Below are 23,149 nucleotides of genomic sequence, written 5' to 3'. Positions count from 1 at the left end.
GACCTGGTCCTTGAACAGCACAGCCCTCATTAACAGACTAGAGTCCTAGAGGACTTGGCCCACAGAGCTTTATTGGAGGGATCCACACAAAGGCTGTCCACTCACTTCCATAATTTCTTGATGGACATGTTTTTCTCACTGTCCTTCTGCATGACCTAGGGGTGGGGGAGAAAATGAATGTTAAGTTACGAACGCAAGCATGCCCTAGCCCACTGCCCCAGAGCCACCATCAGCAAAGGCACAAAGATGGAGGCCTATACCTTGGCTACTGCCATCTCAAAGTCCTCCTGAGTGACGTGGACTCGCCGTTCTCGTAGGGCATACATGCCGGCTTCTGTGCACACGCCCTGAACAGGAAAAGGAAGTTGAGGCTCCACTGCTGTGCCCCTCATCTGTGGCCCTTGAGCCCACAGCTTCCTGCCTCTGCCCTGTTTTTGGTGGGTACTCCAGTTACCTTCACTTCAGCCCCTGATGCTCCTGGCATGAGCTCAGCAATTTTTCTCAGGTTGATCCCGCGGGTCAGGTTCATCTTCCGAGAATGAATCTTCAAAATGTCCAGCCGGGCCTGGAGATGGCAAGGAAAGGCCTGAGCCCCACACCCCACCCCTACCCCCACTGCCAGAGAGCCACTTTGCACAGCGCCCATCACAAACCTCCTCGTTGGGGGGTGGGAATTCAATTTTTCTGTCAATACGCCCTGGGCGAAGCAGCGCCGAGTCCAGGATATCAATCCTATTAGTAGCCATGATAACCTGAGCAGAGAAAGTGGGTGAGGATCAGCTAAGCTCTTCCTCAACCTGCGTGGCACCCAGGCCTTCCCTAGGCCCATCCCAAGGCTGCTACCACCTTACCTTGATGTTCTTGGTGGCCTCAAAGCCATCCAGCTGGTTGAGCAACTCCAGCATCGTGCGCTGCACTTCACTGTCCCCTCCAGAACCCCCCTCCAGCCGCGAGGAGCCAATGGAGTCGATTTCGTCCATGAAGATGATAGATGGAGCATGTTCCCGTGCCATGACAAACAACTCCCTCACCATTCTTGCCCCTGTGTGGAGGCCAAGCTGGTGTTAGGGAACTTATTAGCTCCCTAACCCCCTACCTTTTTCTTCTCACGTTACTGGCAATGGTTACCTTCCCCTATGAATTTCTGTACCAATTCAGAGCCAGAGACACGAATAAAGGTACAGTCCGTATGATGAGCCACAGCCCGGGCCAACAGCGTCTTCCCAGTGCCTGGAGGTCCATACAGCAGCACTCCCTACAGGGGAACAGCAGCACTCAGGACAGAAAGCTACACCCCTCATCTCATTCAGTAAACATTTACCGAGTGCTGAGTGCTGGGTCCCTTGCTAGATGTTAGGGATACCAAAAAAAAAAAAGCTGTTCTGGAGCTTATATCCAAACCACCTCACTACCCTAGGAACACTTCCCCCGCCACTCTTCACAGGGAGGGCCAGCCCAAGCAGGATGCAGCCTATCCTGGTGCCTCCCTGACCCCTGCAGTAGGGCTGGCTGGGGCAGGAGTAGTAAAGTACAGCTTGGCCCTGCCGGAGAAGCCCTGCTCCTCACCTTGGGCTGAGCAATGCCCAGTGCTTCGAAGAGCTCAGGATGCTTAACAGGCAGCTCGATCACTTCTTTGATCTCCTTGATCTGTTTGTCCAGTCCACCAATCATCTCGTAAGTCGAATCTGGTACTTTCTCTACCATCATCAGTGACACTAATGGGTCTACCTTGTTGGGCAGGATCTTGTGCAGAGTGTAGCTGTCATTCCTTAGAGCCACCCGGCAATTGGGTGTCACCTAGGTGAAGGGGGCGAGTTTCAGAAGTGGTACAATAAGAAGTAAGAGCTGACCCCACCGCCACCTCACCTGCTACACTCACGTCATTGATGTCAATGTTTTTGTCCACGTCTACAACAAATTTGCCTTCGGGATGTACCTAAAGAAAGAAGAGCTCATGATCTTCCTTGACAGCCACCAAATCACTAACCCTACCCAGGAAGACCTTCGAGAATCCCACAATACCTCGACAGAACACAGAACCCTGTCTCCCAAGGCTACACACAAAGGGGTGGGAATCCAGTGGAGACCGAGCTGGTCCCTGGCGTCATGCTGCTTTTACCTTGACCAACACTTTCTTCTTATCCATGGCCCGGACTACTTCCCCCACATAGGAGCCCTGCTCCTGCAGCAGCTGTAGCTCCTCCCGCAACAGGCGAACTAGACGGCAAACAGACACGGTGGTCACCTAGCTACTCCTTTGGAGTCTCCAGGACCCAATTCTACATGCATGAGCTAAGCATCATTCTTAAGTTATTAAATGATGACCAAAGATAAAAATTCATGTATTTAAGGAGGCTACAATGGGGCTCAGGAAAGAGAGAGGCATGTGAAACTACTAGATGATGACAGGGAGAAAACAGTAAGCACTGCTGTGAAGACACTGTGCAGGGAGGTTAGGACAGACCTCAGACAAACTGTCCACATGCGGCTTCCCATCTTTCTCCACTCACCTTTAGCATTTAGTTCATTCCTCTGTGCCTGCAGCCTCCGGAGGTTTTGGCTCTTATCATTCACAATCAGCTGTGGCGGACAAGAGACGAATTCCATTACTCAAGGGCAGGAGACAGGAGGAGGTAGGATCTTGGCCAAGACCTCACAGGTCAGAATGAGCTGAGGGAAGGGCACAGGGCACCTGTGTGTTGTTTCAGATTCTCCAGTATGATTCTAATGACCCTGCCCTGTCCTCCAAGAGTCCCTCTGGAGCTTATGGCAGCCATCAAAGAAGGCTGCTTGTCCAATACTGGTCCAGGAATAACAGAATCTAATGGAGAAAAGTTACAACTGGCTCATGTAACACCAAATTTCTTGCAGGAAGGCAACATCACCTAGTGGAAAGATTGTTAGGTGAGAAGTCTGAGTTCTAGCCCAGCTGCTGTCAATCAAAAGAAAGGTAAAGCTCAGGCAATCTATTTTTAAAAATCTAGATCTGTTACTAAACAGCACATGAGTATAGCATCAGCTGCCCTGCTCCTTTTCAGGACTACTGAGCTGAACGAATAAAAACACATGAAAAAGCATTCAAAAATGGTAAACTAAACACAATACCTGCAAATGCACTTGGAATTCAGAATTGTTCTTTGTGGCTTTCCCCCATCCAATTTATATTACAGATGACACTTGAACAACGCAGGGGATTAGGGCGAAATTGAAAATCCATGGACTTGTCCAAAGTTAAACTACTAACAGCCTACTGTAACATAACACTGTTAACAGCCTACTGTTCATGTTGTTGGTAACGCTTACTACTGGAAGCCATACCTACTACTGAGAGCCACACCTTACTGCTGGAAGCCTCACTGGTAAACATAAACATTTCATTAACAACATAAACGGTCCTTTTTCTATGGTTTAGCGCTTTAGGCTAGCGTTCTGGGTTGCCCAATTTCTTTCATTCAGTCTCTATGGAATTAGCATTATCCAGATGCCTCAATGATGCCTTTCCTCACATTCTCACTTCACCCTCACCCAACCTCTTGGTGATAAATTTCATCTCCTGGGCTTGTTTCCCTTTCATAAGAATCCTTTTCATTCGGGCTTCTTCCAAAAGGGTTGACCTTTGGCTAGAGGTACCTTTTCTGTTAAGATTTGACTCTTGAAGATGTTCAACAAACTGTGAACACTATGACCCTTAAAGGGGTGGGACTGGAGGAGAACAAGAGATTGCTTACTTCTGATACACACACCCTACTAGCTAAGAAACAAACAAGAAAGGAGAAGGAGCAGCTTCTTCCACTGCACTCCCAGTGGAATTAGATGGATTTGTGGAAGTCCGTTTCTATCCCCCATCATCCCCCTTTCTAGCTCCCTCTGAAGTCCGTCCTCACCTGGAGTTCTTCAATCTTGGACAGATAATATTGGCGGAGTCCGCTGCCTGCCTTCCCCTCCTCCAGTTCCATCTGAAGACACAGAGTGAGTCTTAAACGACAGGTTAAACATCCGAGGGGGTAAAGCCACTTGCAGGGCACTTTGAGTAAGGTTTGACACCAGGTAGCTTTGCGTAGTAAAAAAAGTTTGGACTTCGGAGGCTCAGCATCTGGGTTCTAATCCCCCCCTCCCTTGGAACCCTCCATTTTCCCACGACTAAAATAAAAGAATGGGAACGCCGCCTACCTTGTACGACTTTTAGGAGGACCGAGAGGCGATATGATATACACGGGGGCGCTTTGCACTGCGTGAAGCGCTCTACAAGCCCGAGGTGTCGTTACTGCCGACGGAGCAAGCGGAACGGAGCCGAAGGACTGGCGTCCCGTCTCCTGAGACCCGTGGGCCGGCCGTTCCCGCGCCCATCGCTCCCCTCACTCACTCCGCTTCTATCGCGTATTCCTCTCCCAGCCTTGCACTGACTCACCGAGGGCGGCGCTGACACAGCAGATCCGGTCGCAGGCAGCGTCCAGCCTGGACTGGGCCAGCCACCTCCGACCCACCCGACCCTCCTGCCTCGGCCCGCTCTCCACTTAAATCACGCTCGCTCCGCACCCAGCCCCATAACCTGCCGTGCCGCCACTGCAGCCGCCATACCTGCTCTGGCCCGTCAAGCGCCATCTTCTCTCTTCAGCAGAGACCGCCGGCATCCGAGTCGTCTTTGCGCGCAGGCGCGGAAGCGGAGGCTTGGGACCTGAAGACCAGGCAGAGAAGAGTTCCGGGTCCATGGGCGGGGTGTGCGGCTGGACCACACTAAGCGAACCATGATGGGAGGGGCGGCTACGAGAGTTCAGGGACTTTGGAGGGGGAAGAGGAAGGAGCAGAACTCTTCAGTGTTGCCTCATTGAAACTCTGTTTCTAGTTCTTGTAATGTGCCTTCCTAGTCTCAACTTTCACCTTACAAAATCCGAGGACTATCGAGAACAATCTATGGCCACACTCAAAATGGCGGAAAACCAAGAGCCGGGGACGCAGGGGACGCAAGCGGAAGCGGAAGTACGTTTGCTGCATACATGTGCGGTTCCGAGTGTGGAGAAAGCGGCCGTGGGTCTAGGTAGAGTGTGCGGAGAGGGCCGCGGGGTGGAGTTGCTGCGGGAAGTGGGACACTGGAAGTGGAATCTGGTGCTCGGGAAAGAGACGTCCTCAACTTCTACTTTCTCCCCAGATTGAGCGATACTCCCCCATTCCACCATGGGCAAGAAGGGCAAAGTTGGCAAAAGCCGACGGGACAAGTTTTATCACTTGGCGAAGGAGACGGGTGAGTCCAGATTCGCTCAGTCTGGGAGCGAGCGAGCAGTCTCTGCCCGGTTCGCCTGCTCTTTCTGACCATTGTGTACCTCCCTGCAGAAGGGGTGGTGGGTTGCGAGGCCAGAGAAATCTTGCTGGTGATGGTGAAGCCCTCTGCGCACTTGGTTGTTTTGTCCAGGTTACCGTTCCCGATCTGCTTTCAAGCTGATCCAGCTCAATCGCCGCTTTCAGTTCCTGCAGAAAGCCCGAGCCTTGCTGGACCTGTGTGCTGCGCCAGGGGGATGGTTCGTAACACTCGCCACAGGTTGCTCCTGGTGGCCGCTTTCTGTGTTCTGAGCTGCGGTGGTTTCCAGTTTCATTGCGGGAGAGGAATCCCGAATCCCGAATCCCGGTCCCCTTGGGGGCCGTTTCCTTTCTTGACTGCAGAGAAAGGGCTTGGAAATACGTGCCTATGACATGCTCTGGCCAGTGCACGTAACACCAGGGATGAGAGGTCAGTTGGCAAGAGGGGGACAAGGTTGGCTGTAGGTTTTTAAATTCCTATTCATTTTATAGGCTGCAGGTAGCTGCCAAGTTTATGCCTGTATCCAGCCTTATTGTGGGTGAGTAACGGACAGCTCTCCTTGATGTTTTAAGGGGTGGGTGTATAAAGTACTTTGTTCTGTATTTCTCTCCTCCCTGCTTGAGGCAACCCTTTAGAATACTCTGACCTGATTTGTTCCAGGAGTGGACCTGGTTCCAATCAAGCCTCTCCCCAATGTGGTGACTCTCCAGGAGGACATCACAACAGAACGTTGTAGGCAGGTAATAGGAATCTCTCTCTTCCTTCCCCCTTTATACGGAAACATCCACATCCCTGAAATCCTTTAAAGGCATTTTTTTTCTATTTACCATGCTTTGAGCACATTCTTGCCTGACATTTGTACAAGACCCATGGTATTCGTAGTGCCCACTCCAACCTTTAGAGTCAGGGATAAAGGTGTTTGGAATTGGGAGAAGGGCAGAGATCTTTCGTGAAGTTTTTTCCTGTGAACTCACTGTCAGACTGTAAGCTCCATGAAGGTAGAGACATACTGTTTTTGTTTACTGTTATCTCCTGTGCCTGGTAGAGCATTTGGCCCATAATGGGCACTCAACAAATAACGGGATGGACAAATGGTTGAACCAGGGCCATACCTGTGTTTGTGTTTCCATAGTTCCTTTTCTTCTCTTTAGGCCCTGAGGAAGGAGCTGAAGACCTGGAAGGTTGATGTTGTGCTCAATGATGGGGCCCCCAATGTGGGGGCTAGCTGGGTCCATGATGCTTACTCACAAGGTACAGGGAGTGTGGTGTTTGGAGATCAGGCGATGGTGGAGTTGGGTGCATGCCCTCCTGGGCTGCAGTGCCTCAACTAATTGTCTCTATCCTACAGCCCATTTGACACTGATGGCTCTGCGTTTGGCTTGTGACTTTTTGGCTCGGGGTGGCTGCTTCATCACAAAGGTTTTCCGTTCTCGTGACTATCAGCCTCTGCTGTGGATCTTTCAGCAGCTGTTCCGCCGTGTCCAGGCCACCAAGCCCCAAGCCTCTCGCCATGAATCTGCAGAGATCTTTGTAGTCTGCCAAGGTGGGCATCATTTCCTTTCTCTTGATCCAGCCTCCCAACTCCCAAAGCACACTTTTAACATATCCTGTCATTTTTAGGATTCCTGGCCCCTGACAAGGTTGACAGTAAATTCTTCGACCCCAAATTTGCCTTCAAGGAGGTTGAAGTTCAGGCTAAGACTGTTACTGAATTGGTGACTAAGAAGAAGCCAAAGGTGTGTTTTGGGGAATGGGGCCACCCTTGGCTCCTGGAACTCTGGAGAGGTTGGGCCTGGTGGGTCCTACAGATACCCAGAAGGGACTGCCCAACCTTCTCTCTTTTCCTCCCTAAGGCTGAAGGCTATGCTGAGGGTGACCTCACTCTTTATCACCGTACTTCAGTCACTGACTTCCTCCGAGCTGCCAACCCTGTCGACTTCCTGTCTAAGGCCAGCGAAGTGAGTCTCCGGCCTTGAGGGACATGAGGTAGCCCTGGAAACATGGCCTGAGAATCTCCCGACACCTTTCCCTCCTCCCAAACAGATCATGGTAGATGATGAAGAGTTGGCACAGCATCCAGCTACCACTGAGGACATACGGGTGTGCTGTCAGGACATCAGAGTGTTGGGGCGCAAGGAGCTCAGGTATGCAGTGGGGTGGGCATGGGGGCCAGGAACCCTGGAGGTGGGAAAGGCCATGATGTTGGATCTCTGGGAAGAGGATATTGCTGTGCTAAAGGTTTGGGGTGGGGGCCTGAGCCTTTTGATTTATGTAGCTGAAACCTGAAAAGGTGGGTAGTGAGCCTAAAACAGAAGGGGGCAGGGACAAAGAGGGAGATGGCAAGATCAGTAATAGTATCTCTGGGGCAGGTTGCTACTAAACTGGAGAACAAAACTTCGGCGATATGTGGCCAAGAAGCTGAAAGAACAGGCAAAGGCACTGGACATCAGGTGAGGAGGGAACGCAGCCAGGCAGGTGTGGACGGGGTGTCTAGGGGGAGAGTCCAGGAAAATAACCCAACTCCTGGGACTGTTTTGCCAGCCTCAGCTCTGGAGAGGAAGATGAAGGTGATGAGGAGGACTCAACAGCTGGGATCACAAAGCAGCCCTCTAAGGAGGAGGAGGAGGAGGAACAACTGAACCAGACCCTGGCAGAAATGAAGGCCCAGGAGGTGGCGGAATTGAAGAGGTGAGAGGAGCTAGGGTGGAGCTTGGAGTCCGCCAACGCAGGGATACTCTGTGTGAAGATGGGAGAAGAAAATGCAAGGCATGGATAGAAACTCTTCGGAGCTGAGCCAGTTTTACTCCCTGAATCTACCCCCTCAGGAAGAAAAAGAAGCTGTTGCGTGAGCAGAGAAAGCAGCGGGAGCGTGTGGAGCTGAAGATGGATCTGCCTGGGGTTTCCATTGCAGACGAGGGGGAGACTGGCATGTTCTCCTTGCGCACCATCCGGGGTCACCAGGTGAGGCGGCATTGGGGGTGCAGGTTTAGGAGACATAAGAATCTGTTTGGGTGTTTGGAGGTTGGGGGTGTTGAATGTCTTTTTAAGTTGCTGAATGATAGGCTGTGGTTGCTATCTTCACCACAGGGTGCCTTGGTGAGTCTAAAGTCACAAAGAAACATAAACCTAAAAGGATGAAGTTAGGTAGATAGATGACTGTGATAAGAACTAGAACATCAGAAAAGAACTTATAATGGATGCTGCCAGGTTACTTGAGTTATAAGCACAGAGGAAGAGAGGGTCTCCCTTAGAGGGGAGCAGCCTTCTTCAGTTCATTGAGACCAAGTGAGCACTCACATTAGGCTGCTTCCACTGAATACTGAAGAACATGTTTTTCCTGATAAAATCAGGGTCACAAACAAAATGAACTTTTGTGGTTTATGTGTGGGAGTGTCATAATCAAGTCATCTTTGTTGTACAGGAGGCAGTAGAGCATGGTGGCCCTAGAGCAGACACAGGCTCAGGTTTCCTTCCCAGCTCTGCTGCCTGGAGCTGTGTGAAGTGACTGAGCTGACTACCACTTATCCTTGCTGCCTCAGTTTCCTCATCTGTAAAACAATAATAGAACCTACCTACTAGAGTTTTTGTGAGGAATAAAAAAAGATAGGTGTAATCCCTCATATGTGATGAACAGTCAAGAAATAGTGGTTGGGGTTTTTCCTTTGAGACAAGATCTTGTTTTATCACCCAGGCTGGAGTGCAGTGGTGCCATCATGACTCACTGTAGCCTCAAACTCCTGGCATCAAGCAGTCCTTCTGCCTCAGCCTCCCAAAGTGCTGGGATTACAGGTGTGAGCCATCATACCCAGCCTTGTATCTCTGCATGAGGAAAATAAAAGGTTCTGACAATTGGTTTAAGTGGGACAGTTCTGTTGGATGTATGTTGGCTGGGCCCCTTTTATTCAGTGAAGACAGATTGTGTAGATGGTATTCTCAGGAGGTGATTGAGATGCCATCTGAGAATAATTTTTAAAGGAAAACCAATGTTGTAGAGTATGTTAAGATTTGGTGCTATATGGGCTGTAGGGTACCTTCCCATAAGACCTATTTGTGACACCACTGAGACAAGACAGCTCAGTGGGATGGATCAGTAACATAGCCTAGAACGGGATGTTGTAAACAGGCCATTCACTACCCTGGATCTGAGCTTTCCCGTCTGTGAAAGGATAATGGATTTGCCAGTGTTCTTCCTAGTGTTGCTGAGCATAGACTGAGGTGAGGGACACAGAAAAAAAACAGTATGTTTCCTTTTAAATAGTTCACCTTTGTTTCTGTTACACTTCAGTTATTAGAGGAAGTAACACAAGGGGATATGAGTGCAGCAGACACATTTCTGTCCGATCTGCCGAGGGATGACATCTATGTGTCAGATGTTGAGGACGACGGTGATGACACATCTGTGGATAGTGACCTGGATCCAGAGGAGCTGGCAGGAGTCAGGGGACATCAGGATCTAAGGGACCAAAAGCAGTAAGGGGCACGTGTGCGCGCCAGAGGGAATGCTGCCACTCTGAGGCAGCGTTGGGGTGGGTACTGCCAGAGCCTGAGTGGGGGAGCAAGGGCACCAGGTATTCTGGGTCTCTGAGTCCCCTACTTTCCTTTGGGTCTACAGTGTGCGATTTACTGAAGTGGAAGATGATAAAGAGGAGGAGGAGGAGGAGAATCCACTGCTGGTACCACTGGAGGAAAAGGCAATACTGCAGGAAGAACAAGCCAACTTGTGGTTCTCAAAGGTAAGGAGAGGCTGGGGGCAAGACTGCTGGGAGATGAGTCTTCCTTGGGAGAAGGGCAGCTGATGTTCTCTCATCACAGGGCAGCTTTGTTGGGATCGAGGATGATGCAGATGAGGCCCTAGAGATCAGTCAGGCCCAGCTATTGTTTGAGAGCCGGCGGAAGGGACAGCAGCAGCAGCCGCAGCAGCTGCCACAGACACTGCCTTCCTGTTTGAAGACTGAGATAATGTCTCCCCTGTGCCGAGATGAAGCCCCTAAGGGAACAGAGGCTTCTTCGGGGACAGAAGCTGCCACTGGTCCTCAAGGGGAAGAAGAGGATGGCATCTCAGACAGTGATAGCAGTAGTAGCAGTGAGGATGAAGAGAGGTGAGTGGTTGCAGCTGAGAGAAGGGATGGAAAGGAAGCAGTGGCTTGAACCATTTCTCTAAATTGGGGGTTCTCAATCTTGGCTGCAGATGGGGAGGGTTAAAAATACTGTTTTAAGTATTTTAAGTATCCTGATTTAACTGGTCTGGGGTACAGCCTGCGTGGCAGGATTTTTGCAAATTCCGTGGGAGTGCGATCTTAGTACAGAGTGGTGGAATCACTCAGAATCCTCCCCTCTTCACAGCCGGGAACCCCTCCGTGGTAAGAAGCGAAGTCGTGGGCCTAAGTCAGATGATAACGGGTTTGAGATAGTGCCTATCGAGGACCCAGGTGAGAGCTCTGTCTGTATACAGTGGAATGAGAAAAGACCACTGGAAGTGTCAGTATTGGGAACTGAGCTTTGACCTTTCTCCTTCCCTCCCTAGCAAAACATCGGATACTGGACCCTGAAGGCCTTGCTCTAGGTGCTGTTATTGCCTCTTCCAAAAAGGCCAAGAGAGATCTCATAGATAACTCCTTCAACCGGTAAAGGGGCCAGAAACTTATCAAGAGTGACGAGGGTCTGGTGGGTAAATGGGTTTTTTCTTTTTTTTGAGATGGAGTCTCGCTCTCTCACCCAGGCTGCAGTGCAATGGCACAATCTTTACTCACTACAGCCTCTGCCTTCCAGGTTCAAGCGATTCTCCTGCCTCGGCCTCCTGAGTAGTTGGGATTACAGGCGCCCACCATGCCCAGCTAATTTTTGTATTTTTAGTGGAGACAGGGTTTCGCTATGTTGGCCAGGCTGGTCTCAAACTCCTGACCTCAGGTGATCTGCCCGCCTCAGCCTCCCAAAGTGCAGGGATTACAGGCGTGAGCCACTGCGCCCAGTCCGGTAATTTCTTTAGAAAGCCTGGAATGTTGGATAGTGGACAGATGTTCCATTCCACTCAGGTACACATTTAATGAGGATGAGGGGGAGCTGCCAGAGTGGTTTGTGCAAGAGGAAAAGCAGCACCGAATACGACAGTTGCCTATTGGTAAGAAGGAGGTGGAGCATTACCGGAAACGCTGGCGGGAAATCAATGCACGTCCCATCAAGAAGGTGGCTGAGGCAAAGGCTAGAAAGAAAAGGAGGGTAAGTGATGGGGCCTCCAGAGATTGGGGGGGTAGGGGATGGGGAAGAGGTCACCTGACAGGTTCCTTCCGCAGATGCTGAAGAGGCTGGAGCAGACCAGGAAGAAGGCAGAAGCCGTGGTGAACACAGTGGACATCTCAGAACGAGAGAAAGTGGCACAGCTGAGAAGGTAATGGGAGGACACCACAAAGGTACACAGGGCTAAAAGTGCAGCAGAAAGCAAGCCTCTAACCTCTTCTCTTCCCCCTGTAGTCTCTACAAGAAGGCTGGGCTTGGCAAGGAGAAACACCATGTCACCTACGTTGTAGCCAAAAAAGGTGTGGGCCGCAAAGTGCGCCGGCCAGCTGGAGTCAGAGGTCATTTCAAGGTGGTGGACTCAAGGATGAAGAAGGACCAAAGAGCACAGCAACGTAAGGAACAAAAGAAAAAACACAAACGGAAGTAAGCAGAGCTGCCAGGCTCACCAGGAGAGCATGGGGACTAGGAGGAAGGGTATGGCGTGGCTCAGTCTGGCCCCCTTGATAACCAGCCCAGCCCCTGCTCACATCACAGCTGTCTGAAGAACAGTGAGACGGGGTGCCTAGAACTCCCGTGGTGGTCTTGAGCAGAGAGAAGGATGTCCTCCTGCCTGCCTGAAGGTCTCCCATGAAAGCACTGCTGAACTGTGTTGACAGACCCACGACCCTTTTTTTAAACCGTTAAGGGGAAGTTCAGTGTTGGAGTGACACTCGATGTAGTCTACACCTGGACATGTGGGCCCCTTAAGCCTTCCCCCATCCTATTCCTGAATAAAACCAGGATAATGGAAGAGTTGTCTTTTCTGACAGTTTTAATAAGCACTTCCCTACATCTGAGTACGCACACTGTGGGCGGCACTATTCTAAGATGTACCAACTCATGGTGAGACAGAAATGACAAACGATCCACAGGTCCCGGTAGTAAAACATTTACTAGAGAGCAAGCAGAAAGGAATGCACATCTTAAAGAAACCTTCACAAAGTCACAAAAGTCAAAGTTTGTATATTTCTTTTCCTTTTATAAACAACATAGAACAAAAATCATCAAAATCATTTCAGCAAAAGACTTTTCTATCATTGGGGCAAGTTAAAAAAAATACAATGAAATAGAAGACACTTTAAAAGCTGTTGTTGGGTTTTTTGTTTAATTTTAAATTTAGCAACACCATCTCAGACCTGGAGCAATCCTAGAACAGGTACCAGGGTCACCTTTTCCCTTCAATCCTTGTGGCTTCTGGGAATCTTCAGAGCCTGAGTCTGGAAGGTGTTTCCTACATGTCTCAGGGCTGGACGCAAACATGGCTGGGGACCTGAGCATCAACTCCCATTTAGAATCAGACATCTCCCTTCCCTGCAAATGTCTACAACTACCAAATTGTTCCCCAACAGTTAGTTTAATGGATTGAGTTTGCAGAAGCCAACTCCTAAAAAGGGGACTGCCTGGCCATACAACTAAGAAAAAGAAGTCGATTTATAGATGTTTATAAGGTGACACCTTAGTAAAAAATATAAGCTACGTATAATATAAACCTAGAGTGAGTTTTGTGCCCTAGAAGGCCCTTTATCCCAAGATAACCTCAACTTACCCTCATGACAACTCACCTAGAGGCAAAGGAAGCTTCCCAGCTCTGCTTCCAAGGACCAAAGCAGCTTCCCAAGAAAACATCCAAAAATTCCTTCTGATGAAGGGGTAATGTCTCCAAGCTCCAGCTCTCCACTAAGGGCAGGGGGTCCTTACACTTTGGACCCCAACCCAGCCCTGAGACACTTAGTTACCGAAATCTTTCTAAAAATTAAGGACAACTGATTTCACGCTTCAGCACATCCCCTCTAACTGTCCCATCGACTTTTCTTGCGTTTAGGCGGCTCTGGGACAGCAAAGCCATCAGCTGTCTTATCTGTCTTGCTGTCCACCTTGTCCATCTTGCTGCTGTCCACTTTGGGTTCCATCTTGGGCTCCATCTTGCTCTCACGATTACAAGCTTCTTTCCTGCTTTCCCCATTCCGACCGTCATTTGCACCCCGGTTCTCCCCATGCCGGCCCGCACTTCCTCCATGTCTGTTCTCTCCGTGCCGATGGCCATCAGTGTGACGGCTGCTGCTTTCTGGGTGGCGGTATCCATCTCCATGGCGACCACCATCTCCATGACGTGGGCCATCACTATGCCGATTGCCAGTCTCTCCGTGACTGTGACGGCTGCTGCCCCGGTTCTCATATCTCTCTCTTTTCCCGTTGCCGCCCCCAGTCCCTTCTCGGCTGTTATTTCCTGAAGCTGTGTTGTTGACTCCCTGGGCTCCAGCAGATGGGTAGGTCACAGGGGCACCACTGATGTTGCCAGTATTGCCAAAGCCTGGAATGCCCTTGGTGGCACTGGCAACGGGGCTGTCAGGACTGTTATGGCCCTGTTGTGCTGAGTTAGTTGGAACAGAATTCAAGCTCCCTGCGCTAGTCCACCCACTTGCCCCAGCAGCAGAGCTTCCAGCCTTCTGATTACTTAAACTGGCTGCAACAAAGTGACTCTTGTACTGTGACTGAAAGAGAAAGAGACATCAGGAGTAGGTAAGATAGCAAGTTCAAGAAACTTGAATACACAACTTGGCAAATGATGAGGTTTACAGAAACACTATGCAATCTTGGCACTGTGACTTTAGTGTCCTGCTGGCCCCACAGTATGGTCCCTTTTGTTCTTGTGCTATAAAGGAAAACTAGTGGATCTCTGTGGAGAGATGGACCCCCAGTGTTCTGAAATGTACTTTTATAGCCTGATTGGCTAGAATAAAGCATCTGTGTACTTAGCACATTTATCTGTTATTTACCATTCAAAACAAAAAAGTTCTGAAAACTTAAAAAAAATTTTTACACTGAAATTTAAGTTTGACAACAAAACCTGCCTTGAACTCATTCTATCGATTCACCTTAGTGTGACTATCAGTACATTTTGCTTCAGAAGTGAGTTGGAGGTGGGTAACACTGCAGGCTGTTGGGAAGGGAGGGAACACACACCCTGCTGCAGGACAACAATCCCAGGCCCTGAGTGTGACTCAAGTAGACCAGCACAAGGGGTTCTCTAGATCAACTTGCATCTCCAAGTAAGCTACTGTTAGGTTTATATTCAAAATCTAAGCAGCATGAAGACCCTAAATCTAGCATCAAGCCTGTAAGCCCAGTTACAACCAGGAAAACTAAGCCCCTCTGTCACTGCCCAAGAGTTACTGCTGAAAGTGTTTTGTTTTTTTTTTTTTGAGACGGAGTATCATTCTGTCGCCCAGGCTGGAGTGCAGTGGCCGGATCTCAGCTCACTGCAAGCTCCACCTCCTGGGTTTACGCCATTCTCCTGCCTCAGCCTCCCGAGTAGCTGGGACTACAGGCGCCCGCCATCTCGCCCGGCTAGTTTTTTGTATTTTTTTAGTAGAGACGGGGTTTCACCAGGTTAGCCAGGATGGTCTCGATCTCCTGACCTCGTGATCCGCCCGTCTCGGCCTCCCAAAGTGCTGGGATTACAGGCTTGAGCCACCGCGCCCGGCCTGAAAGTGCTTTTAATGAAATGCTTATTTCAGACCTGGAAAGCTGCTTTCATTGCCGTTAGTCGATCTCCCATAGCTCCTGTGGAAGGCTTGTAGGCCTCATAATTGCTCATTACATTGTTATTTCCTCGGTCCTAAAAAAATAAACACAACTATGAGGATGAAAAAATAAGCAGGAAAGCTCACTGCCATAGACTAGCCCTCATTATAATGAAAACCCTTCGTAGCTCCCGCTACAAAGGAACTGGATACTTTTAGAAGGCTACTTCTGCTTTGTGAGAAAAGACAGTGACAATCATTTAAAAATGCTTATGCCCTTAATCCAGAAATTCTATTTCTGGGAATTAACCCTATTAAACAGAAATGCAATCAGATTATGCCCAAAGTTATCATGTATTATTTACATACACACATCCAATTAATTAAGTAAAAATTACGTTAAAGATGAAAAGGCCCTGAATAGCATATTGTGTGACTGACTGCTAAGGCCCTGAATCAAGACCATGAAGGGTCTGAATTTTGGCTTAAACGCTTGTTAGTGTAACTTTAGGTGTCTCAATGTTGTTATCTGTACTAACTTCCATTTGGTTGTTGTGAGGATTAACTGAGCTAAAGTATCGGAGTGCTTGAAATGGTCCAGGCACATATAAAGTGCTCAATAAATATTAGCTATTATTATGCATAATCATTATTATTATTATAATGTGGGAACAGAATATGTAATTATCAAAGATGCCAAGCTTAACTCTAATGCTCTAGAAAAGTATACTGGCAGCTTTCTTCTCTGGCTTAGGAATCAAAGTGACAAAAAACAGGTAGTTAAGAAAGATCACCAAAAGGGTACTTTTGTTACCTGGCTTGTGAGAAAAACTAGCTCCCGACTTGGAAATTCCTGATCCATTCTTGAGTTTAATGACAAGATATGGCTAGATTTTATAGTGACCCTATGGCAACATTTCCCTAACAGCAGGCTTTAGGCCAGTGTTGAAGGGCTGTAAAAGCAGACTGCTGGGACCCAACTCCAGAGCTTCTGATTCACAAGGTCTGGGGTAGGGGATGAGTTTGCATGTGCTGTTGGTCCAGGGACCACAGTGTGAGATCACTGCTAATCTAGAATAATTTCCTGAGCAAGCCTAGTCAACCAAGTACACAAAGATGCTTCTTCAATAGAAAGTTACCATAAGAATGAGCACTGCATTGACTCAAATCAGATTAAATACAAATTCCCTTCTAGACAGGGACTCACTGAGGCTTTCCCAGGCAGATGAGAATATTCCTAATGACATTCAGGACATGAGACCAACCCTAAAGGCACTACTGTAGTCTAGACTCACCATGTTCTCAGAGCCCAGGCCAGGCCGCTCCCTATAGCCTAGGCCTCCTCCACCAATGTTCAGCTTTTTTCCTTTCCCTCCTTTGAATCGAGACTTCCGAAACCAGGCATTCTGCGTTGAACAAAATTCAAGGTTAACTCAAGGGAGGGAGAAAAGACCAGAGGAAGAGGACGAGGACAAAGAGGAAATTAAGTGGGAAGGGGGAACTCTTTGCTTAACTTTCAGCCAGCACATTTACGCTAAGGGAGGAACTGTTCACAGGAACCACAGATTAGTTTCTCCTTGGTAGCATAATCCACCAAATTTGAAAAGCGGCTGAGTTCCTTATCTAAGGCTTCCTATAGTGCTCCCTCCCTCAGGCTCTCCTGGAAGGGAAATTGTTCAGATAAGCTTCAAACGCAGAGTCACTTTGGCTACTTCTAACTTCCTTGAGGAAAATGAGATTATTTTTTATTTCTCAAACCATATACTATTGGACGTAAACATGTGGAGCTTAAAGAAATGCTGTGTTCAGAAGCAAAGGAAAAACGCTATGTGAAGTGAGGCTTATCAGAACTGACTACAGGGGCAGACTCCCAGAAAGGATGGTAGCCACACAACTGAAGATTTACCTACAGAGCCTAAAAGTTTTCATTGAACTTGACCACTGCCAGGATACTACTCATCATACTTACTCATATTCTCTTAAGAATGCAGGGCAGTGGCTCACACCTGTGAATCCCAACACTTTGGGAGGCCAAGGCGGGCGGATCACTAGAGGCCAGGAGTCAAGATCAGCCTGACCAATATGGTGAAACCCTGTCCCTACTAAAAATACAAAAATTAGCCAGGCATGGTGGCACATGCCTCTAATCCCAGCTGCTCGGGAAGCTGAGGCAGGAGAACTGTTTGAACCGGAGAGGCAGAGGTTGCAGTGAGCTGAGACTACGCCACTGCACTCCAGTCTGGGTGATAGAGTGTGACTCCATCTCAGAAAAAAGCAGGGGGGGGGGGAAGCAAATATCTCTGGGAAGGTTAAAGCTTTATCTGACAATCACATTATCAGCAAAATAAAGTGCTTGAGAGGTAGGGCAGCAGGCTTGGGCAAAGTTCTCAGCACAGAAAGCCTGAGGTACAAAAAGAAATGGAAGAAAATGCCAAAGACAAAATCTGTCCTGTTTAAAAGGTCATTTAGGACTGGCTCTCTGTGCTCAGGAGCAGGGGAGGAAACATCCTCTTCTCTCTTACAGTTCAGGTCCTTTACTCAGAAACTCGGGCACTGCCACACTGCAGCTGAGTTGTACCAGTTGTGTGAGCTGGCCTAGGCATTTGACAAACTCTTAACAGTTTCTGCTCTCAAAGTGTTCCAAACCCATTTGTAATTTGGGGATAGCATGGATTCAGATGACTCTAGGTTTGATTTGTTAGAATGCCTCACTTAGCTTTAGACTGGAGCACACCTGGAAGATGGCAATCAGTGTGGTCAAAGGTCTAAGATCTCAGACTGCTGGGAATAGTTAAGAGGCACTATACAGGCCGGGCACGGTGGCTCACACCTGTAATCCTAACACTTTGGGAGGCCCAGGCCAAGGCGGGAGGATCACTAGATGTCAGGAGTTCCAGACCAGCCTGACCAACATGGCAAAATCCCATCTCTATTAAAAATACAAAAATTGGCCAGGCATGGTAGTGGGCACCTGTAATCCCAATTATTTGGGAGGCTAAGGCAGAAGAATCGCTGGAACCCGGGAGGCGGAGATTGCAGTGAGCTGAGATGGCGCCACTGCACTCCAGCCTGGGTGACAGAGTGAGATTCTGTCTCAAAAAAAAAAAAAAAAAAAAAAAAAAGGGCGGGCACTATATACTATACACATATTGTTTCAAAGACATCACACATTTTTAGCCCCCCAGAAGAAAAGTTTTATGGGAGAAGAGGAGTAAGAACAGTAACCATCTTTGAGATTAAATTTACTCATAAGTGTGCTATGGGGTGAAATTACAGGGACAGATTTTAGTACAAAGGAATAGCTTTTCAAAACAGATGTTGTTGAAAGAAGGAGAAGACCAGATAAGACTAGATGAATTTTAGTTATCTCACAATTCCTATCTGTACCTCATAAGCCCCACATCTTCCTTGCCACCCAACTTTCTTGTCAAGTTTTTATGTTATCTGCTCCAGGACTGCTAAAATGTCTTGGTCTTACAACCAGGAGCAACTGAAAGTGTGCCCAGTCTCTCACCTGCATTGCCAGATCTAGGAGTTCCTTAGAAACGTGTTGATTGGCTCCTTCTAAGTTCCGGACCAGGTCACCAGCAAAATTGCTGTCCTTGGGAGTGAGCAGGGTATAGGCCACACCTTTCTCACCCGCTCTTCCCGTGCGGCCAATCCTATGCGTGTGAGTATCAATGTCTCGTGCCACATCATAGTTAATGACAGTCTTAATTGAAGGAATGTCCAGACCACGGGCTGAAATAAAAAGCAACCACATTCTTTTATTCTTCATCTGTAGTCAAAAGATCAAAGTAACCAGAAATGCTAGTGCTATAAGAAGCCACATTTCCCTTATCTAGGCGAAGTGCATGGGTTTGGTGAGCTGAGATACAGGCATGTTAAGTCACCACCATAGATTCCATGATGTTAGGCCTTCTAGTGTAAGGAACTTTTGTTTTTTATTTTTTTGAGATGGAGTCTCTGTTGCCAGACTGGAGTGCGGTGCCATGATCTCGGTTCACTGCAACCTCTGACTCCCTGGTTCAAGCGATTCTCCTGCCTCAGCTTCCCAAGCAGCTGGGATTATAGGCACACGCCACCACACCCAGCTAATTTTTGTATTTTTAGTAGAGACGGCGTTTCACCGTTTTGGCCAGGATGGTCTCGGTCTCCTGAACTCAAGTGATCTGCCTGCCTCCGCCTCCCAAAGTGCTGGGATTACAGGTGTGAGCCACCGCATCCAACCAGGACTTTTATCTTTTGCGTCAATAATCTGCCATGCCCTCTTCTCTTGCACTGGGAATATATTTTTAAAATGTGTCATGAAGCTGAGAAGTTCTCTCCTTTCTGGGAATATCAGTGTTTAAGGGTAGTTATTAAAACTTGACAGAACAAAGCAGAAATCATATTCCAAAAACTGTTCTCATCCTGAGTGAAGTTGCCCAACTAAGCTGTGTATAGTAGATCAAAGTAAGATATCTACTATATTCAGACATACAATAAGGGCATTCATTGCCTTTTTTCCCCCGAGTGACTTCTAGCTGCAAGGATTTTTTTTTTTTTTTGAGACGGATTCTTGCTCTGTCGCTCAGGCTGGAGTGCAGTGGCCACATCTCAGCTCACTGCAAGCTCCGCCTCCTGGGTTTAGGCCATTCTCCTGCCTCAGCCTCCTGAGTAGCTGGGACTACAGGCACTTGTCACCTCACCCAGCTAGTTTTTTGTATTTTTCAGTAGAGACGGGGTTTCACCGTGTTAGCCAGGATGGTCTCAATCTCCTGACCTCGTGATCCGCCTGTCTTGGCCTCCCAAAATGCTGGGATTACAGGCTTGAGCCACCGCGCCCAGCCGCTGCAGGGATTCTTTGATCAGAGAGAGACACTAAGTGAAAAGTGGTATCTAGAGCTCCAGACTGTGATCCCTGTGCTGAACTGCTGCTTCCTTGGGGGTTTGGGAGGGGATGGCCAGTCAGGCCAATAGTCTTTCCATCAGCCTGCTCAGATATTACAGGTCTTATACAGTAAAACAGAGTACCCTTATAGCCTAGGAACTTAATGTTGTTGAAAAGTTCATACTCTACCTGCAACATCTGTGGCCACCAAGACTGGGATGTCCTTTTTCTTAAAGTCTGAAATGACCTTGTTTCTCTCACTCTGATCCATATCCCCATGGAGCAGCCCAAGATTATGACCCTCCTGTTTAAGGTTATTCGCTAGCTCTTCAGCATTGGCTTTTTTAGTAACAAAGAGGAGGACACTCCCTGAAGAGGTAAACTCTACCAGACGCCGGGTAAGCCAGTTCCATTTACTAGGTCCAGAATGGAGAATCTCCACAATCTGTGTCACATCTTCATTTGCCTGAGAAGGAAGAAATGAAACAGATGATTGTGACACTGGAGTCACAGGCCACCTAAACAAGGACTAGCATTATATTTTCTACCTGCATCGAGAAGACCTTCAACAATCCAGTACTCCTTGTGCCTTCCTTCAGCAAGTCAAGTGCAGCTCAAAACTCACCTCTCCTTTTTAGTCACCTTGCTCTCCGCCTGGTGTACATACCTAATTTGTATGCCCCACTACTTTGTAGAGCTTTCCTTAACAATAACCATGGCAAGCAACTGAGGGATTCTCTAAGCAGCCATAACTGAATTCCAAGTCCCAATTCAGAGACATTTTCCACATAGCGCATATGTACAGGTAAGAAATGAAACCTGATTTTTGCCAGGTCTTTCAGGTCACCTTTTCTCTCCTGGGTAGGCCCCTCCCACAATAATTAAAACGTCAGTTCCAATCTAATACACTGTAGTATGCTTCCAGGCAGATCTTTTTGTCTCTTTGAAGCCTTTTTAAAACAATTATAAAGTTTTGAGACATTCAGTAAAACAAACAAAAAAACAAAATGAACAAAATCAACTCGTACCCATCACCTAGCTTCAATGATTCCTAATATTTTGCCAGTCTTCTTTCATGTATCCCCACAACTTGCAAAATACCAAATCTCAAGCATGTTGCATCTATAAACATAACATCTTTTTTTTTATCTCAATAGTGAGAAATTAATTCTGTGTTCCATAATATGAGAAATAAACACATTAAGGTCCCATCCAGCCCTGCTTAGGGTTACCTCTCCAATATCTCCCTGCACCACTCGAATAGGGTCGATCAGGATGTCTCTGGCCAACTTTTCAATCTTTTTCCGAAAAGTTGCACTAAATAAGAGAGCTACAAGATAAGATAAATTCTGTTAGAGAAACAGTATGATATCTTTATGAATACCCATTAAGCTTCTTTGGCATTCAGGATTATTCAGTTTTTTTTACATAGGCTCACCTGAGCTTTAAATTTAGTTTAAAAATTGATTCACTAGAGAAAGATTTGTTCTTACTCTATTTTTATTACATTTTTAGTTAAGACAAGTTGTCAGTATGGTTCAGAAAAAGACTCTTGATTTAAAATCAGCAGATCTGTACTGTTCATTGCTTCTACCCACTGATAAAACTGTATAATTTTGGGCAACTTATTTAATTTCTGAGGCTTGCTTTTATCATCTATAAAGAGGAACAAGTTATATCTAGTGCTAAGATCCTGTCCAGCTCAGATAAACTCATTACCTCCCTCGTTACGGTTCTCACCAAAACACACATGATCATTTTTATTTCCATAACTCTGAGTGCTTATAAAATAAACAAGTGTCCTTTTTAGTACAAATTCGGTTTAACGAAGGTGCTTCATACATACTCTGCCTGTCAGGACGAACATGACTTGCTATGGATCGAACTTGGTACTCTGGAAGAAGCAGAACAATAAAATTAATATTATAACCTGAAATACAGTTTGGGAAGCCTGGAAAAAGCCATTTTAGTAAAAGTCTTCACAAGAAATTGTAAGAATTAAGAAAATTAGAAACCCCAGGCCGGGCGCAGTGGCTCATGCCTGTAATACTAGCACTCTGGGAGGCCGAAGCAGGCGGATCACCGGATCACTTAAGGTCAGGGGTTTGCAACCTGGTCAACGCGGCTATCTCTACTAAAAATACCAAAAAAAAAAAAAAAAAAAAAAAAAAGAACTGCCAGGTGTGGGGTAGGTGTCTATAATCCCAGCTACTCAGGAGGCTGAGGCAGGAGAATCACTTGAAACTGGAAGGAGGAGGTTGCAGTGAGATCACACCACTGCACTCCAGCCTGGGCAACAAGAGTGAAACTCTGTCTCAAAAAAAAAAAAAAAAACAACGAAGCTCCTAGACATATCGTTCAGTATAAAAGTGAAAAATTTTCCCTCCATCCAACTGGGCTAGGTCTAGCAGTGTTCCAATCAGTAAAGACAGCTATGAGGATAGGAAAGCAAAGGGCCTCGAATCATCTGACATTCACCTACCCAAGTACACAGACCTTAACCTCTATGATCAAAGGCATATGAATAAAAATAAAGACAGAGAAAATATTCCCCTTATATACAAAGGCACTTTGAAATTTCCTCAACCCAATAAAACCTAACATACTTTTCCAGAGAAAACTCGTAAAAATGTTCATCTTAGCTATATTTCTAGTCTAACCCCATCCAGGAGTATTTTTAGCTTCTCTCATGCTGAAAAACTATTCTAGAAAGACATGGGAAAAAAACTAATATCATGAGGATGGGGAAAGAAGAAACTGGTATTCAAGGCATACCAAATCCCATGTCAAACATTCGATCTGCTTCATCAAACACAAGGTAAGAGACTCTTTGAAGATTGGTAGCTTTCTTTTTCACATGATCAATCAGTCGACCCTATGAGATCCACAAAATGAACAGTAAGTATAATTAAAGGCATTCACAGGGACTTTCTAAGCAGTTTCACTCCTGGCAAAAAAGTGCTAATTCTCTAGTCTCAGACTGTAATAGATAATGGTCCAACAGCCACGTACCTTATGCACTACTTAGCTCAAAAGAACGGAAATTCTGAAAACTCAGTTGGCTTCTTCATTTACACTGTGATTTAAATTCTGTGGGAAAGTGGCCAGAAGCATGTTTTGAGGCATTCTAAAGTGACCTGATTTAAAGCATAATGACAGGTTTCAATGTTTACACTCTTCTAGGCT

General features: G+C 47.3%; 3 protein-coding genes across 6 annotated transcripts in view; 1 reads left to right on the top strand and 2 right to left on the bottom strand.

The window, feature by feature from the left end:
• Window positions 1–46: 46 nt before the first annotated feature.
• PSMC5 (proteasome 26S subunit, ATPase 5) lies at window positions 47–4,903 on the bottom strand. 4 transcript variants are annotated; one of them, XM_023194003.3, is made up of 13 exons: window positions 4,579–4,693; window positions 4,171–4,419; window positions 3,885–3,956; window positions 2,511–2,580; window positions 2,120–2,217; window positions 1,880–1,936; window positions 1,567–1,797; window positions 1,129–1,255; window positions 852–1,042; window positions 654–752; window positions 455–565; window positions 261–347; window positions 47–155 (listed from the first exon to the last, which is right to left on the bottom strand). In XM_023194003.3, exons 3-13 carry the CDS (start codon window positions 3,954–3,956, stop codon window positions 102–104), a joined length of 1,197 nt encoding a protein of 398 aa, XP_023049771.1. In that variant the 5' UTR covers window positions 4,171–4,419; window positions 4,579–4,693; the 3' UTR covers window positions 47–101. The 4 variants fall into 4 exon arrangements, with proteins under 4 accessions (XP_023049771.1, XP_023049774.1, XP_023049772.1 ...); XM_023194006.3 differs by having other exon boundaries at window positions 4,171–4,242; window positions 4,579–4,623; XM_023194004.3 differs by having other exon boundaries at window positions 4,171–4,264; window positions 4,579–4,598.
• On the top strand, window positions 4,427–12,317 carry FTSJ3 (FtsJ RNA 2'-O-methyltransferase 3). Its single transcript, XM_023193999.2, has 21 exons — window positions 4,427–5,035; window positions 5,147–5,239; window positions 5,408–5,513; window positions 5,785–5,831; window positions 5,954–6,033; window positions 6,445–6,544; window positions 6,642–6,836; window positions 6,914–7,029; window positions 7,147–7,251; window positions 7,337–7,437; window positions 7,663–7,743; window positions 7,835–7,981; window positions 8,119–8,254; window positions 9,579–9,763; window positions 9,906–10,026; window positions 10,106–10,392; window positions 10,637–10,722; window positions 10,818–10,917; window positions 11,326–11,509; window positions 11,584–11,678; window positions 11,762–12,317. The coding sequence occupies exons 2-21, from the start codon at window positions 5,173–5,175 to the stop codon at window positions 11,952–11,954; spliced, it is 2,532 nt and encodes an 843-aa protein (XP_023049767.1). The 5' UTR covers window positions 4,427–5,035; window positions 5,147–5,172; the 3' UTR covers window positions 11,955–12,317.
• Window positions 12,318–12,439: 122 nt separating this feature from the next.
• The window catches only part of DDX42 (DEAD-box helicase 42), a 48,680-nt gene continuing 37,970 nt past the window's right edge, over window positions 12,440–23,149 (bottom strand). Inside the window, exons 11-18 of the mRNA XM_023193998.1 lie at window positions 22,739–22,838; window positions 21,810–21,857; window positions 21,196–21,293; window positions 20,153–20,429; window positions 18,605–18,831; window positions 16,386–16,496; window positions 15,087–15,185; window positions 12,440–14,058 (exon numbers count right to left, since the gene is read on the bottom strand). Coding sequence (XP_023049766.1) covers window positions 13,357–14,058; window positions 15,087–15,185; window positions 16,386–16,496; window positions 18,605–18,831; window positions 20,153–20,429; window positions 21,196–21,293; window positions 21,810–21,857; window positions 22,739–22,838 — 1,662 coding nt within the window. The 3' untranslated portion in view covers window positions 12,440–13,356. The remainder of the gene's footprint in view (window positions 14,059–15,086; window positions 15,186–16,385; window positions 16,497–18,604; window positions 18,832–20,152; window positions 20,430–21,195; window positions 21,294–21,809; window positions 21,858–22,738; window positions 22,839–23,149) is intronic.

This window comes from Piliocolobus tephrosceles, chromosome 16 (assembly GCF_002776525.5).
Source record: "Piliocolobus tephrosceles isolate RC106 chromosome 16, ASM277652v3, whole genome shotgun sequence".
Lineage (NCBI taxonomy): Eukaryota > Metazoa > Chordata > Mammalia > Primates > Cercopithecidae > Piliocolobus > Piliocolobus tephrosceles.
Note: the sequence above shows the minus strand (reverse complement) of the source record. Positions and strands in the feature narration are given on the sequence as shown.

What these genes read in the sequence shown, in the direction of transcription:
- PSMC5 (XM_023194002.2), bottom strand. Translation starts at nt 4,602, where the DNA reads ATGGCGCTTGACGGGCCAGAGCAG. An exon ending in AGAAGAAAGTGTTGGTCAAG is followed by an intron (nt 1,937 to 2,119) that starts GTAAAAGCAGCA and finishes TTCTTTCTTTAG; the next exon opens with GTACATCCCGAAGGCAAATT. An exon ending in TTGAGATGGCAGTAGCCAAG is followed by an intron (nt 156 to 260) that starts GTATAGGCCTCC and finishes CCCCACCCCTAG; the next exon opens with GTCATGCAGAAGGACAGTGA.
- FTSJ3 (XM_023193999.2), top strand. Translation starts at nt 5,173, where the DNA reads ATGGGCAAGAAGGGCAAAGTTGGCAAAAGCCGACGGGACAAGTTTTAT. An exon ending in TGTGCTGCGCCAGGGGGATG is followed by an intron (nt 5,514 to 5,784) that starts GTTCGTAACACT and finishes TTCATTTTATAG; the next exon opens with GCTGCAGGTAGCTGCCAAGT. An exon ending in TGACTAAGAAGAAGCCAAAG is followed by an intron (nt 7,030 to 7,146) that starts GTGTGTTTTGGG and finishes TTCCTCCCTAAG; the next exon opens with GCTGAAGGCTATGCTGAGGG.